This window comes from Otolemur garnettii, unplaced genomic scaffold (assembly GCF_000181295.1).
Source record: "Otolemur garnettii isolate 467f Iridium unplaced genomic scaffold, OtoGar3 scaffold00003, whole genome shotgun sequence".
Lineage (NCBI taxonomy): Eukaryota > Metazoa > Chordata > Mammalia > Primates > Galagidae > Otolemur > Otolemur garnettii.
The window spans coordinates 25,012,468-25,028,220 of NW_003852398.1; the positions used below are offsets into that span (position 1 = coordinate 25,012,468).

The 15,753-nt window shown below is 46.8% G+C and overlaps 1 protein-coding gene across 3 annotated transcripts in view; it reads left to right on the forward strand.

Moving 5' to 3' along the window:
- The window catches only part of ANXA6 (annexin A6), a 57,486-nt gene that overhangs the window by 38,312 nt on the left and 3,421 nt on the right, over positions 1 to 15,753 (forward strand). For 2 of the 3 annotated variants that reach the window (XM_003782029.3, XM_023515453.1), the window contains exons 18-24: positions 362 to 452; positions 2,310 to 2,389; positions 2,935 to 2,988; positions 9,586 to 9,603; positions 10,357 to 10,450; positions 11,692 to 11,787; positions 14,305 to 14,363. In XM_003782029.3, the coding sequence (XP_003782077.1) occupies positions 362 to 452; positions 2,310 to 2,389; positions 2,935 to 2,988; positions 9,586 to 9,603; positions 10,357 to 10,450; positions 11,692 to 11,787; positions 14,305 to 14,363 (492 nt within the window). The remainder of the gene's footprint in view (positions 1 to 361; positions 453 to 2,309; positions 2,390 to 2,934; positions 2,989 to 9,585; positions 9,604 to 10,356; positions 10,451 to 11,691; positions 11,788 to 14,304; positions 14,364 to 15,753) is intronic. The other variant, XM_012808389.2, reaches the window with a different exon arrangement.

Here is a 15,753-nt window from a genome sequence, read left to right on the forward strand (position 1 = left end):
TGATGCACGTGTGTGTCTTCTGTTCTTATTACACACTCATGTGTAAATAATTATATTCAGATATATATTATGTGAATATGTATTTAATACACACATACCTATATATCTTTTTTTTTTTCCAAAAGCAATTATCATGGGAGGTTCTAGAAATTGTGAGAGGCGGGTGTGGACAGCCATCATTGTGCCAAGGTCTCTGGTCTGGGAGCCATGTCTGGAAGTCAGTGGAAAATCAGGAAGGCTCGGCTGGGCTTTAGCCTCCGGGGTGGTTTCTTGGAGCTGGTGCCACCTTGGCCTGGGGCCTGGGGGCCTCTGCACAGGGGTCAGAACTGTGGCTGAGATCATCTTTGTCTTGACATTCTAGGGAGCTGGCACAGATGAAAAGGCTCTTATCGAAATCCTGGCCACTCGGACCAATGCCGAAATCCGGGCCATCAATGAGGCCTATAAAGAGGGTAAGTGTGGGAGGCCTGGGCAGGAAAGGAGCCAGGCTCTGCAGTGCCTGGCCTCAGACCACAGTTCTGGCCCATCTCCTTTCTCTCAGTCCTCAAGACTTTGATAAGCCCTTTGAGTATGCCCAGCTCTGTGTCTGGGGAAGAACAGGAATTTCAAAAAGACAAAGGCTTAGGCTCAGCACCCATAGCACAGTGGTTAAGCACCGAGGCTGGTGGGTTTGAACCCAGCCTGGGCCTGCTAAACAACAATGACAACTACAACAAAAAAAAAGCCGGGCATTGTGGCAAGTGCCTATAGTCCCAGCTACTTGGGAGGCTGAGGCAAGAGAATCACTTAAGCCCCAAAGTTGGAGGTTGTTATGAGCTGTGACACCATGGCACTCTACTAAGGACAACATAGTGAGATTGTTTAAAAAAAAACAAAAAAACACAAAAGGCCTAGAGATAGAAGAGAGCTTGGCTAGAGTGGGAATAGGGGATGTCCCAGCCTGCTGGGGAGAGGGTGGGTGACTTTTGGAGTGTGTGGCCTGCTCAGTTGTACAGGGCCCCAGACTTGGTTGCATGCTATGTTATCCCTATCTTGAAACTCTCAATTTTTAAAAAGAGTAGCCTCATATTTTCATTCTGAAGAAGCTTGAGCGCTGGTCAAAATGATTAAACTTTTTCTTTTGCAAGTAGCTTTTTTTTTCAACTTTTTTTTTTTTAGGCTTGGCACCCATAGCACAGTGGTTATAGCATCAGCCACATGCACTGAGACTGGAGGGTTCCAACCCATCCTGGGCCAGCTAAACAGCAATGACACCTGCCACAAAAAATAGCCGAGCCTTGTGGTAGGTGCCCATAGTCCCAGCTACTTGGGAGGCAAGAGAATCGCTTAAGCCCAAGAGCTTGAGGTTGCTATGAGCTGTGATGCCATGGTAGAGTGCCAGGGCACCATAGCTCACAGCAACCTAAAACACCTGGGCTCAAGCAATCCTCCTCCTCAGCCTCCCAAGTAGCTGGAACTTCAGGAGCCCACACCACAATGCCTGGCTAGTTTTTCTATTTTTAGTAGAGACGGAGTTTCACTCTTGCTCAGGCTGGTCTTGAACTACTGAGCTCAATAAATCCACTACCTCGGCTCGGTGCCTATAGCTCAACCGGCTAAGGCGCCAGCCACATACACCTAAGGTGGCGGGTTCGAATCCCCAGCCCGGACCCGCCAAACAATAATGACGGCTACAACCAAAAAATAGCCAGGCGTTGTGGCGGGCGCCTGTGGTCCCAGCTACTTGGGAGGCGGAGGCAGGAGACTCGCTTGAGCCCAGGAGGTGGAGGTTGCTGTGAGCTGTAATGCCACGGCACTCTGTCCAGGGGGACAGCTTGAGGCTCTGTCTCAAAAAAATAAATAAATAAATAAATAAATCCACCACCTCAGCCTCCCAGAGTGCTAGGATTACCGACATAAGCCATGGTACTTGGCCTAAAATGGCATAATTTTTTAGTAGGTGAGTGACATGGTCAGAGCATGGCATTTGGGTCTAACAACTGCCATGTACGTGGAAAGGTAGAAAAGAGAATGAAGACAGGGAGATGACTGGAGGCTGGTAAATGATAGAGGTGAGATCCAGTGGGCCTCAACCAGAACAGAGTAGAAGGGAAGGATAGAGCAGAAGTGATGGGTTATGGGAATGTGAGTTGACTCACAAAATCCACAGGAGGATGACTGGATGCTCCCCAAACCCACCTGCAAACTCCTTCACCTCCCTTCCCCCTTTCAGCACTGCCCTGGCTTAAATCTGAGCTTCTAGGAACCCCCTTTCACTCACCAAACCTTTTTTGGCTGCTAGCTGCTCACCGCCCCTTTCTCTGTCTCAGACTATCACAAGTCCCTGGAGGATGCTCTGAGCTCAGACACATCTGGCCACTTCAGGCGAATCCTCATTTCTCTAGCCACAGTGAGTGAATTTATGGGCCCCAGGCCTGCTTGTCCTTCCAGATGCCAGGGAAGAGGGGGAGGGTTACTGCATAGAAGGGGTAGGGTGATTAGTAGCCCCGTTCTGAGGAAGAGGGTATCTCCCCACTGCATGCCTGCCTCTGGTGTTCATTCGTCAAAGCTGGCTTGGTGCCACCTGCTTCAGACAGTCCTCCCTGTTGGTCATAACGTGGCTTTTTGGGTTCTCAGCTCGTAGGATAAAGCCACATGGGTAACCCTCTTGTGGGAGTCTCCATCACTATGTTTTGAATTTCTAGAACCTAAATGCCAGGCCCTAATTCACAGTTACTAAGAGTTCACTATGGGTCAGGCATTGGGCTGAGCACCTCATAGATATTCTCATTTAATGACCTGACAGCCTGCCTATGGAGGCAGGATTATTGTCCCTGTGCTACAGATGAGGAAAGGATTCAGAGGGGTGAGGTGACTGACCAGGATGTACAGTGACTAAGGGTCAGAGCGGGGTGGACATTTGGGGACCAGCCTTTCTTGCTGCTCCTGTTACAGGGGAACCGTGAAGAGGGAGGAGAAGACCGGGACCAGGCCCGGGAAGATGCCCAGGTGAGACCCTTCCAGCCCACCCACTGACCTCTGCAGGGCTTCCCGGCTGATGTCTGTCTGTGTCAGGCCCTGGCTCTCTGGGGGTGGGATGACTCCTGACAGGGGCGTGGCTGGTTTGATTGGCTGATATTTGATTGACCTTCACCCTTAGAAGTGAGACTTTGAGGGTTTTCATAATGAGATTTAGGAGTGTGATGCTGGTCTTTCTGGGATTTCCTCTGTGCATAGTAGGACCTTAGAGCTAGAACAGACTTACAGACTACCCAGGTTAAATCCCTCGTGCTACAGTGTGAAAGTGGAGGCCTACAGAGGGTGAATGACTTTATAAAGTCACACAGAAAATCAAGGGCTCAGGTGTAATTGACCCAAAGAAAGCAGGTCTGGGAGCTTGCTGGGCAGGGGCCTGAGTGCTAAAGATTTCAGTTTATTATCTGTAAAAATGGGATCAAGATCCAGTGTAGTGTCCTGGGAGAAGACTAGAAAGTAAATTCCTCGAGAGCTGGAATCTTTATTCACTCATGTATCCACACTGTCTGTGGTCAGTGCTCAGTGAATATTTGTTGAATGAGGAAGAGGGGAGAAGGTTATCTAGAGTCTCCTGGCTGCTGTGCTTCTGCCCTGCTCCTCCAGCTAGTGATCTGAGCTCTAACTCAGATGGCTCATGGCTACTCATGGAGGCTGGACAACCTTAAATTCATTTTCCATAAGGGTTCCTGTGGCTGGGTAGTACCTACTGAGGCCATCTGTACTGTCCCTGGTGAACCTGTGTCTTGACCACAGCACCCACTGACCTGGGCCAGGTCCAGATCTTCACCTCTGCCCACCCAGTCCCCACCCTATGAAAGCTATCTGTCCAGGGCTAGGCATAGACACCACTAACAGGGAATTCAGCCCCCTTATCTTACAGTCGGAGGGTTGAAAAGAGCATTGATGGATTGGTGGTCAGGGCACCAACTTTTCTGTTCCCAGCTCCATTAATGGAGGTGTGGTACGTCACCACAGCATTGGAGGTAGAAAACTCCTTAGCTGTAACCTGACAATGACAAAATCATAACTACTAGAACACTATAACTACCATATACTGAGCATGATGCTAAGACTAGTTTGTACTTTATTATGTTTTCTCTTTTACTGAAGGAAAACGAAGCTCCTAATTTATCCAAGGGTACAGTTATACTTGCTCATTTATGGGGCCGACTAGCGTGAGAATCCAGCCAGACACTTGTGATGGCTTGCTGAGGCCACATTCATTCACTCATCCAATGTATCTTTATTAAGTGTTACTATAAGCAGCCCCATTATGCTCCTGAGGGCTTTTGATCTAAATCTCACCCCAAATCCACCCTCCACTCCAAAATCCATTTTCCAGGGATCACTTACTTCCACCATGTGCCTGGTCTGCCTGGTGAGGCTGTGCTTCTAGTTGCCACCAGCAGGGAGCAGTGGCAAGCCTCACTGGCAGCTGCTTTGCTGGAGAGAAGGGGAGAGAGAGAAATGGGATGAAAAAACTAAGGGACCCTTGACCCAGAGCCCTGCCCAGCTAAACTACTTCTCCAGACTTAGAATGCTGGACCCTGACCTTAGTGTAGACTCATTTTCTTATAACCAGCAATATATTCTTCTATAGAAACTTCAGAAGATAGAAACCAAAAAAACAAAAACCCTAGAACCTATAGTAATAGCCATTGTTAATATTTTGGCATATATTATTCTAGTTGTAAGTCCATGTATATATAGATTCCTGATTTGATAACAGTTAAAAATTAGTACTCTTTGAATGTTATTGCACATTTTTAAAAATGACCAATGTCATTTATTTAACCAGCCCTTTTCCTAGTATAATATACTCTTTTATCACATTCATGATTTTTTCCTTAGAATAGATTTCCAGAGGTGAAATGAGCATGCTGGAGCAAAATATATATAAAAATTCAGGGCTGGGCAGTGCCTGTGGCTCAAAAGGAGTAGGGCGCTAGCTCCATATGCCGGAGGTGGCGGGTTCAAACCCAGCCCCGGCAAAAAAAAAAAAAAAGTATTAAAAATTCAGGACATTTGGCTCAGCACCCATAGCATAGTGGTTATAGTGCCAGCCATATGCACCAAGGCAGGGGGGTGGGGTGGAACCCAAACCCACTGGGGCCAGCTAAACAATGACAACTGCAACAAAAAAAGTAGCCGAACATTGTGGTGAGCGCCTGTAGTCCCAGCTACTTGGGAGGCTGAGGCAAGAGAATCACTTAAGCCCAAGAGGTTACTGTGAGCTGTGATGCCACAGCACTCTACTGAGGGTGACATAGTAAGACTCTGTCTCAAAAAAAAAAAAATCAGGTCATTTAATAGGCAGAGCTAAGCTCCCCCCTTAGAAAGACAACATGCAGGAGTGCTTGACAGTTTTTGTTTGCCTGTTTTACTGGCTTCTCACAGTCTCTCATTCTGGGTATCTGAACACCCTCAAGCTCTTAGAAGTCTGGGTTTGAGGCTTGGAGCCATAGCTCATGCCTATAATCCTAACACTCTGAGAGACTGAGGCGGATGGATTGCTTGAGCTCAGAGATCACCCTGAGTAAGACTGAGACCCTATCTCTACTAAAAAATAGAAAAATAGCCAGGCATTATGATGGGCATCTGTAGTCCCAGATACTCAAAACCAGGAGAATGGTTTTGACCCAAGAGTTTGAGGTTGCTTTGAGCTCTGATGATGCCACGGCACCCCACCCAGGGTGACAGAGTAAGACTCTGTCTCAAAAACAAAGAAGTCCAGGTTTGTTATTAACAGGGCAAACATACGTCCAATTTCTACCCGTTCCCCCAAACAATATAGATAACTAATTATTATAGATCCATAATGAAATGAAGAATTGTGATTATTATTAATCAGTCCTCAGATATTTAAAAAATATAACAGCTTTATTGACATAGAATTCATGTTCCATGTGATTGACATATTCAAAGTATAAAAGTTGGTGGTTTGGGGTATCTTCACAGACTTGTGCAACCATCACCACAGTCAATTTTAGTACATTTCATCACTCCAGGAACAAGCCCTGTGCACATTAGCAGTAACTCTTCATTTCCTCCCAACCCCCAGGCCTAGCAAATTGCTCATCTTCTTTCTGTCTCTCCAGATTTGCCTATTCTGCACACCGTGTATAAATGGAATCATACACTATGTGGCTTTGAGGGGCTGGCTTCTTCCATTCAGCGTGGTGTTTTCAGAGGTCGTCCACGCTGTAGCATATGTCAGCACTTTTCTTTCTTTCTTTCTTTCTTTTTTTGAGACAGAGTCTCAAGCTGTCACCCCGGTCACTCACAGCAACCTCAAACTCCTGGGCTTAAGTGATTCTCTTGCCTCAGCCTCCCAAGTAGCTGGGACTACAGGAGCTCACCACAATGCCTGGCTATTTTGTTGTTGTAGTTGTCTGTTGTTTGGCAGGCCCGGGCTGGATTCTAACCTGCCAGCTCCATCGTATGTGGCTGATGCCCTAGCCACTGAGCTACAGGCGCCAAGCTCTGTCAGCACTTTTCATTGCCAAGTTATATTCCATTATTCATTCATGAGCTGATGGATATTTGGGGTTTTTCCACTTTGGGGCTATTATGACTAATGCTGCTATGAAAATTTGTGTTCACATTTTTGTGTGCACATACATACATACATTTTCATTTCTCTTAGGTGTCTACTTAGGAGTAGAACTGTTTGGTCCTGTGATAACTCTGTGTTTAACCTTTTGAGGAACAGCCCACATTGATTTTGCATGAAGTAGCTATGCTAATAAGGAAAAGCTTTTGTGTTAAATGTTGAATATTGTTTTAGTACCCTACCACATTTTTTAATACTACAGGCATAGTATTTTTTTTACTTTATTATTATAAATTTTTTTTTTTGCAGTTTTTGGCCAGGGCTGGGTTTGAACCCACCACCTCCAGCATATGGGGCCAGCATCCTACTCCTTTGAGCCACAGGTGCTGCCCCAAGCATAGTATTATTATTGTCTTGAAGAAGCTTCAAAAAAACTAATCTGTTGCATGTTCTCTCACCTAAATAAATGAGAATATTTGGCACTTTAAATTCCTTTTTGTTTAATTTTTTTTTTCTTTTTTGAGAAAGAATCTCACTCAGATACCCTGGGGTTAAGTACCATGGGGTCCATAGCTCACAGCAACCTTCAGCTCTAAGGCTCAAGCGATCCTCTTGCCCCAGCCTCCCGAGTAGCTAGGACTATATAGGTGCCCATCACAACACCCAGCCATTTTTTTAGAGACAGGCTCTCACTCTGGCTCATGCTAGTCTCAAGCCTGTGAGCTCAAGCAGTCCACCTGCCTCAGCCTCTCAGAATGCTAGGATTACAGGCGTGAGCCACCGTGCCTGGCCTATTTAATTATTTGAACATCTTCCTCTCTTTGTTTTAAAAAACAGAAAATACCAAGCTTTTTTAAGCATAACTTTAAAATATTTTTGATTTTTATATATATAAATGGAATTTGTCATACTAATCATGTTTAAGCATACAGTTCAGTGGCATAAATACGTTCACATTGTTAGGCAACCATCACCATGATCCATCTCCAGAACTGTTCATCTTGCAAAACTGAAACTCTGAACCCACTGAGCAGTCACTCCCCGCTTCCCCATCTGCCAGCACCTAGCAACTGTCTCTACAAAATTTGACTGCAGTAGGCACTTCACGTAAATGGGTTTGTGTAGTATTTGCTCTTGGGTGGCTGGCTTATTTCTCTCTGTATAATGTCCTCAAGATTCAACAACTGAGTTGTTTTTAATACAGAAAAAGGGCTGGGGGTGGTGGCTCACACCTATAATCCCAGCAGCTGGGAGACTGAGGTGAATGGATTACCTGAGCTTCACAGGTTGGAGACCAGCCTGAGCTAGAGTGAGACCTCATCTCTAAAAAAATAGCTAGGCATTGTGGCAGGCGCCTGTAGTCTTAGCTACTTAGGAGGCTGAGACAAGAGAATCACTTAAGCCTGGGGGTTTGAGGTTACTGTAAGCTATGATGCTAGGGCACGCTACCAAGGGTGACTAAGTGAGTAAAACCAGAAGTAGCCTATAATCCTAGTGGCCCTGATAACTCCTATTTGGCATTTAAATAAAAAACAAAGTAATGTATTTGCATGTTTAGAAAACGTAAACAAAATTTCAGGAAGAAGAAAAGAAAATGAAAAAGTGGGCAGCACCTGTGGCTCAGTGAGTAGGGCACCAGCTCCATATACCAAGGGTGGTGGGTTCAAATCCAGCCCAGCCCCGGCCAAACTGCAACAAAAAAATAGCCTGGAGTTGTGGCGGGCACCTCTCGTCCCAGCTACTCCAGAGGCTAAGGCAAGAGAATCACCTAAGCCCAAGACCTGGAGGTTGATGTGAGCTGTGATGCCACAGCACTCGATGAAGGGCGACAGAGTAAGACTCTGTCTCTTAAAAGAAAAAAATGAAAAAGCTTTCCTATATACTTTCTCCTCAAAAGTAACCACTTAACAGCATCTTGACAATTTGTTGCCTATGAAAGTATTTGTGTTTTTTTTTATTGAGATAAAAGAAACACTCTTATACCATATGCTATACTTTACTTTTTTTTTTTAAGCAGGGCCTGGGTTTGAACCCGCCACCTCCTGTATATTGGACCAGCGCCCTACTCCTTTGAGCCACAGGCACCGCCCTACCATGCTTTACTTTTTACTTAATTTAAATGGAAAGTCTCCTTATCAGCACTGTAGATAGATCTCATTCTTTTTAAGAGCTGTGTGGGTTGTTTCCATTGTTGGAATAAACCATAGCCTGTTCAATAAGTCATCTACTGACAGTTTCCAGTTTTTCTCTGTTGCAAAGATGCTGCAGTGGACAGTCTTCCATTCTATCATGATAGACTTTTGCCAGTATGGCTGTAGAGCAACATAATTGCTTAATCAAATGGCAGATAGTATTTTAACTGTTGTTAGATGTTGCCAAATATACAATAAAAAGAAGACAAAAATTTCTGGAATGTAAGCTACTGGGACGTTTACAAAGAGAATAGTTTCAATCTATCCAGTAGAAAGGGGTCAGCAGAGCTTCAGGGGAAAAGGCAAAAACAAAACTCAGTCTGGGTACACAAGAGCTGGTTGTGTTTTGTTCCCAGGCACCCACAATCATATCTGTTTTTCTCACAAAATATTAATGTCCTAATCACAGAATCCTGTGCTCTGCAGATTGCAACAATTAAAAGTAATCCTTATAAAATGATTTTCCCACCTCTGTTTGCCTGTGTGCCTCCAGGCCAATCACCTCTCCTTCAGGCCCCAGCTGACCTCTTTTTCCTGTCTGGGGTGCTTAAATTACCTGTCTCCCAACCCCTTCCAACTCTGAGGGTGCTAAAGGGTGCAGGGTACCTTGCACTCCTGGCCAGGCCTAGCCCCATTTTGAGCTCTGGCCCCCAAAGTCAGAGAAAGGTATTTTTCCCTTTTCATGTCATGGGTTCCCTTGGGGTCTCTCAGGATCTCTGCCATTCCCAGCCAGGCCCCCTCACCCTGCACCCCAGGGCCCCACCAACCATCTGGTCGCCTCTGACTCTTGCCTTCCCCTCTCTCCCTTCTCCTCCCTGCTTTCAGGTGGCTGCTGAGATCTTGGTGAGTGCCCTGTTTTTCATTTGGAGTTTAACAGCCTCTCTGAGTAAAGTCTGGCTGTGCCCTGGGGCTGGGGTCCAGTGGGGGCAGATTCAAGCGATGATTTGGGGGCTTGCTCTGCAGCTTCTCTCTCTCCCCTTCAGGGCCCCTTAAGGCCCTTGCTAGGCAAAAGAGGGCCCAGGCTAGTGTTTCTCAAACCCCAGCCATTCATATCTGGCATGATTTGTGCTGCATAACCACCAGCTATTCATAGTTACCTCTACATTGACTGACTTTTAAACCTAAAAGTTGTTTTAGAGGGAATTTAATATCAGTGTAAATAAAATCGCTGGCTAGAAGATAATGTGGAAACATACATATGTAACATGTTAAAATATGTTTGCCTTTAATCTTGCTTAGGGAAATGCTGGCCAGGCCATCTATCTTTTTTGCACATGCACACATACACATTTCCCAGGGGGCTTTTAGAGAGGTTGAGGGATGAAAGGACAAGGTCAGATTTCTGTGTCCAGTGCCTGGGGAGGCCAGGGTGGAAGTACCCAGTGCTAAACCTATCTGGGAACTGGAAGGGGAATGTGAAGTTCTTTGCACTCAAGGCTGAGGAAAGAAGAGGGGCCCAATCTCAGCTCCCCTGGATGGCTGGGTTAGCCCAGCTTCTAGTTGTCCTCAGCCCAGACAAAGATACGAATGTGCATAATAACCAAAGCTTTCTCGTGTCTCCCCTCCCAAATCCTTGCCTCAACTTGGGCTGTGCAGGAGATAGCAGACACACCTAGTGGAGACAAAACTTCCTTGGAGACGCGTTTCATGACGGTTCTGTGCACCCGCAGCTACCCTCACCTCCGGAGAGGTAGGCCTGACCTCCTCCCCTTCCCAGTTCAGCAGGAACATTCCCAAATCCAACAGGAGGCTCTCAGTTCTCTGTAACAAGAGAAGCCAGTTACCCACCTCCCTGCGTTCCCCAGCAGTGGAGTAGCATGGCTGATGGAGACCCAGAGCCCTGGGTGTTAGTCCTGACTCTATTGCTGACCATGGCTCAGCCTTGGGCCAGCTCCCTTCACCTCCTCAGGAATGCAGGTGAATGCCGGGATTAGAGATGGGAAGTGTATTTCACCATGAAAGCTAACTCTGATGAATTGGAATTAGCTGCCTAGAAAGCTGTGCTGAGTGTGATTTCTGTGTCCAGTGCCTGGGGAATTAGCTGCCTAGAAAGCTGTCATGAGTGTGATCATGACACTGATTTTGAGGTTCAGTGTCATGATCCATGTGTAATGCCTGCCAGGAGCAAGATAGCAAAAAGTGGTTTGAACCACAGGTGGCCACGCACACAGGGCACCCCTGTATGCAGTGGCCCTGACGTTAGGTGATCATGAAGCATCCTTTCCACTAGGACATTCACGTCTTCACATGCTTTCATCTGATGCTTTTCGGTACTTAAGGTGCTATAGCATAGTGGCTAAAAGATGAACCACTTCAATTTCAATCTATCCCATTACCAGCTGTGTGACCTCAGGCAAGTTACTGAATCTCTGCCTGAGTTCCCTTACTCGGAATGGGGATTTTAGTTCAACCTCACCTGGTTGTTGTGAAGACACAAAACATACAACATGTGTAACGCACTCAACACGATGCCTGGCACATAGACAGTGCTTTCCGAGTGTTATCATTATGTCATTCTTTACAATAATCTCTGTCCCAACCTGACGTAGGAGGAAAAGGAGGCCCAGAAAGGGGAAGGGTGACTCAGGGTCACTCAGTGAGCTGTTGCAGAAGCAGAGCCATGACTAGGACCCCTGGCTTTTTTGCTGCCTTAGTCTAGGTTCCCGGAACTTGTCCAAGGCTCTGGGCTGTTGGCCTAGCCTAGAGGCTCCAACTTAGCACAGATCGGCTTTGACCCCAAAGCAGCCTTGATGTCAGAACTCCCTCTCATGGTGATTCGGCCTGGGCTAAGGCCTTACCTGTCGCTGTTGCCAGTTTCCTGGGCACAGCCTATATGCAGACCTGGTCGGGCAGGGGAGGGGTGAGCTCGAGCTTCCCCAACACCTGGAGCTGGAGCTCACGCCTCTCCCCTGGGGCTTCTCTTGGGGCCAGTTTTCCAGGAGTTCATCAAGATGACCAACTATGATATAGAACACACCATCAAGAAGGAGATGTCTGGGGACGTCAAGAATGCATTTGTGGCCATTGGTAACTGGCGGGGACCAAAGGAAGGGGCTGGGAACACTGGGAACGTGGCCAGGTTTTCTGGAAGAGTGTAACCTTGCCAGCACCCTCGGCTACTAGTATTGGAAAGCTTATGCTGCAACAGGTGGCCTCTGGTCTTGCCCAGTGTGTGAGTGTTGGGAAGTATGAGGACTCTTCCGGGCTGCAGGAAGGATGAGAAAATAGCTCTCCCTGGGGAAGGGCCAGAAGGCTAGGACAGGACACGGGGAGGCACAGCATCCTGCAGGACTATGGTATATGTGAGCACTTACACACACACTCACAAAATACACAAGCTCACAAAACACATCGCACATACACACTCTGCACATACGCCCTACACATACACACCAGTCATACTGTGCATACACAGCACGTGCACACATACAAAACACATTGTACATATACAGACGTATCACACATGTGCTCTTTCCTCCTCCCAGCACCTGGCTCTCTCTGGTTCCTCTTTTCTTAATTGGACTTCTTGACTTTGAAAAAATCTTTCCCTTTTGGATCTCAATTTCTATATGTGTAAATATAGATGGGTAGGCATGAGTGAGGGTTGAAGTTGGTTTCATCAGTATTGATTATCGTTAGTATCTTAATTGATTTACTATAAAGTGCATTGCATTGATGAATGCATTTTTTTAATCCTACCAGGAGGGGCCAATGGAAGATTTTCACATAATTGCCATCAATTATAAAATAATCTTGATTTCAGAGACACTAAAATGTGGGGGAAAGGTGTTTCAGATTGGGTGAAGGAGAGGTATTGTTGTCACTTAGCATGGATGGGCCTTTACTGCCTTGGCACAGCACTGAGGAGACGGAGAGCCTAGTGGTTAAAAGCGTGGTATTTAGGTTGAATCCCTGCTCTGCCACTTACCAGCTGTATGTCCTTGCACAGGTCACAAAGCCTCTGTGTCTCAGTTTCCTCCTCCATAAAATGGAAATCACAATAGTTATTATAAGATTTGAATGAGTTAATTATACAGTAATTGGTGTTTTTATAAGATCTGAACGAGTTAATTATACATAAAGCACTTAGAACAGTGCTCACTGGGCAAGGGTTAGCTTTTACTGTTGTTTCCTGCCAGGCCCTGTGCTTCTTTAGTTGCATGCAGGTTTTGTTAAATCCTATGCAGGTGTTCTCATCAGCTTACATTACAAAGAGGACACTGAGTTCAGAGAGGTTAATAACAGTAGTGGAGATAGGACTCACCTCAAACTCCTGGGCTCAAACCATTCTCTTGCCTCAGCCTCCTGAGTAGCTGGGACTACAGGGACGCACCATAACACCCAGCTAATTTTTATATGTTTAGTAGAGATGGGGGGGGTCTCACTCTTGCTTAGGCTGGTCTTGAACTCCTCAGCTCAAGTAATCCACCTGCCTCAGCTTCCCAGAATGGTAGGATTACAGGTGCCGACCACCACACTAGGCCAAAAAGCCCATGTTCTTAACACCATAATAATTGACCTTTGGAGACAGTTTTAGGTCCTGCCCTCCTGATATTTCTACTTTCTCCTTCTCTCCTCCCACTTTGGCACCCCATGCCAGGCTATTTCACACCATCCTGTCCCATGGCAGGCACTGGGGTCCCCTGTTCCCATAGAGATACTTTTATATTCACCATCATCCTGGCTCTGAAGCTGGTGTCTGGTTCCTCCTCCTTCAGTTGAGATACCCCCCCTTGTGGGCTCTGGAACCTTGAAATGAAGCAGCTGTTAAGTCCTTGAGAAAGGGCTGAGTTGACCTAACAGGGATGCATTATCTGAGTGAGGAGCATAGGCTGCCAGTGTGGCCGAGTGCACAGACCCTGGACAGCCCAGGAAGCAGCACAGTGCCTTAAATTATACCAATGGACAGCCATTCTTTGGGACAGTATTTTTGTAATTCAGTAGCTCTCAAACATTAGGCTGCATTAGAGTAGGGCAGTCTTCATGTGTGTGGGGCTTTCAGTGCTAAAACCAGGACTGTCCTAGGCAAATTGGGACAAGTTGGTTACCCACCACCAGTTTCAGATTCAGCACATGTGGGGTGGGGCATGAGAATTTGCATTTCTTCCAAGTTCCCAAGAGATGCTAATGTTGTTGGTCCACAAAGCACACCTCAAGAACCAGTGTCTAGAATCTGAGTCTCTAGGGTGGAGCCTAAAACCTGAGTTTTAAACAAGCTTCTCAGGTGATTCCAATGCACTTAAACATTTGAGGCCCTGTACCTTGGGTTTATGAGGAGTTAATTCCATGAATCCTCTGCTAACCTTGGTTAGCTATAAACAACTTTAGTAGGAAGTAAGTTGCAACCAAGTAAGAACCAGGACTAGGGCTGAGCCAGACAAGGAGGCATTGGGATGTCAGTGTCACCCCAAGCATGACGCTGGTGTTGGCAGTGATCTACGGACCCAGGGTGGGAGAGAGGAGGCAGGGCAGGGGAGCCCAGTCCAGGGGCCGGGTGCACTTCCTCTGACTAAGCTCCCTGCATCTCTGTCTTCTTTCCATCAGTTCAAAGTGTCAAGAATAAGCCTCTCTTCTTTGCTGACAAACTTTACAAGTCCATGAAGGTAAGAAAACTTGCTCACTTGTCCCTTTCCCTTCAAGCGCCAACTTACATGCACATGCAAAGACAGTCATGTGCCATCCCCCGAATTAGGACGTCTGGCAGCTGTTACCTCCTGTCTGATATTTACCAGCATCTGCCTTTGTCTGGCTCTAGGACAGTAGTTCCCAATCGGGGTGATTTTGCCACCTAGAGGGCATGTGGCTCTGTTCAGACACATTTTTACTCATCACAGCTTGGAGTGTTTTGCTATTGGCATCTAGTGAGAAGAAAGCAGGGATATTGTTGAACGTCCTGCAATGCACAGAACAGCTCCATACAACAAAGAATTATCTGGCCTAAAATGTCAAGGTTTAGAAACATGCTCGGGAAACATAGGACTAAGGAAGACAGTCTCTGCCCTCTCAGAGCTCACATTCTAGCAAGTGACACAATGCCTCCTGTGATCATCAAAGGTCACAAGTGCTCAGCTCTGGGACTAACCCTGCCCTTCCTAAAGGGTCCAATCCACACTGGCCATCCTCTTAGCCCAGACACTAGAGTCTCAACTGTGACAGAGCCTGGACAGGCTAGTGGGTGGGAAGGAGCCCAAAACCCTCTCAGCCTAAACAGCCCCAAACATGACAACCATTCCTTGACCACTGACATCCTGTGCCAATTGTTTCACCTCTCTGATCACAGTGGGCCTCACAGCAATCTTATGAGGTCAATATAGTATCTTCATTTTACTGAGGAAGAAACTGAGGTTAATACTTAGTGTGGGGCTTAGTGACTGTGGCTCAAGTGGCTAAGGCACCAGCCACATACACCTGAGCTGGCAGGTTCAAATCCATCCCGGGCCCACCAAACAATGATGGCTGCTACCAAAAAATAGCTGGGTGTTGTGGCGGGCGCCTGTAGCCCCGGCTACTTGGGAGGCTGAGGCAGGAGACTCGCTTGAGCCCAGGAGTTGGAGGTTGCTGTGAGCTGTGATGCCACGGCACTCTACCCAGAGTGACAGCTTGAGGCTCTGTCTCAAAAAAAAAAACAAACTTTGTGTGAGTTGGCTGGGTGCCCATGCTCAGTGGTTATGGTGCCGGCCACATTACACCAGGGCTGGTGGGTTTGAACCTGGCCCGGGCCTGCTAAACAACAACAAAAATAGCCGGATGTTGTTGCGGGTGCCTGTAGTCCCAGCTAGTTGGGAATCTGAGGCAAGAGAATTGCTTAAGCCCAAGAGTTTGAGGTTGCTGTGAGCTGTGACACCACTGCACTCTACTGAAAGCAACATAGTGAGACTATCTCAAAAAAAAAGAACTTTGGCTCGGCGCCTATAGCTCAACCGGCTAAGGCGCCAGCCACGTACACCTAAGGTGGCGGGTTCAAATCCCCAGCCTGGACCCGCCAAACAACAA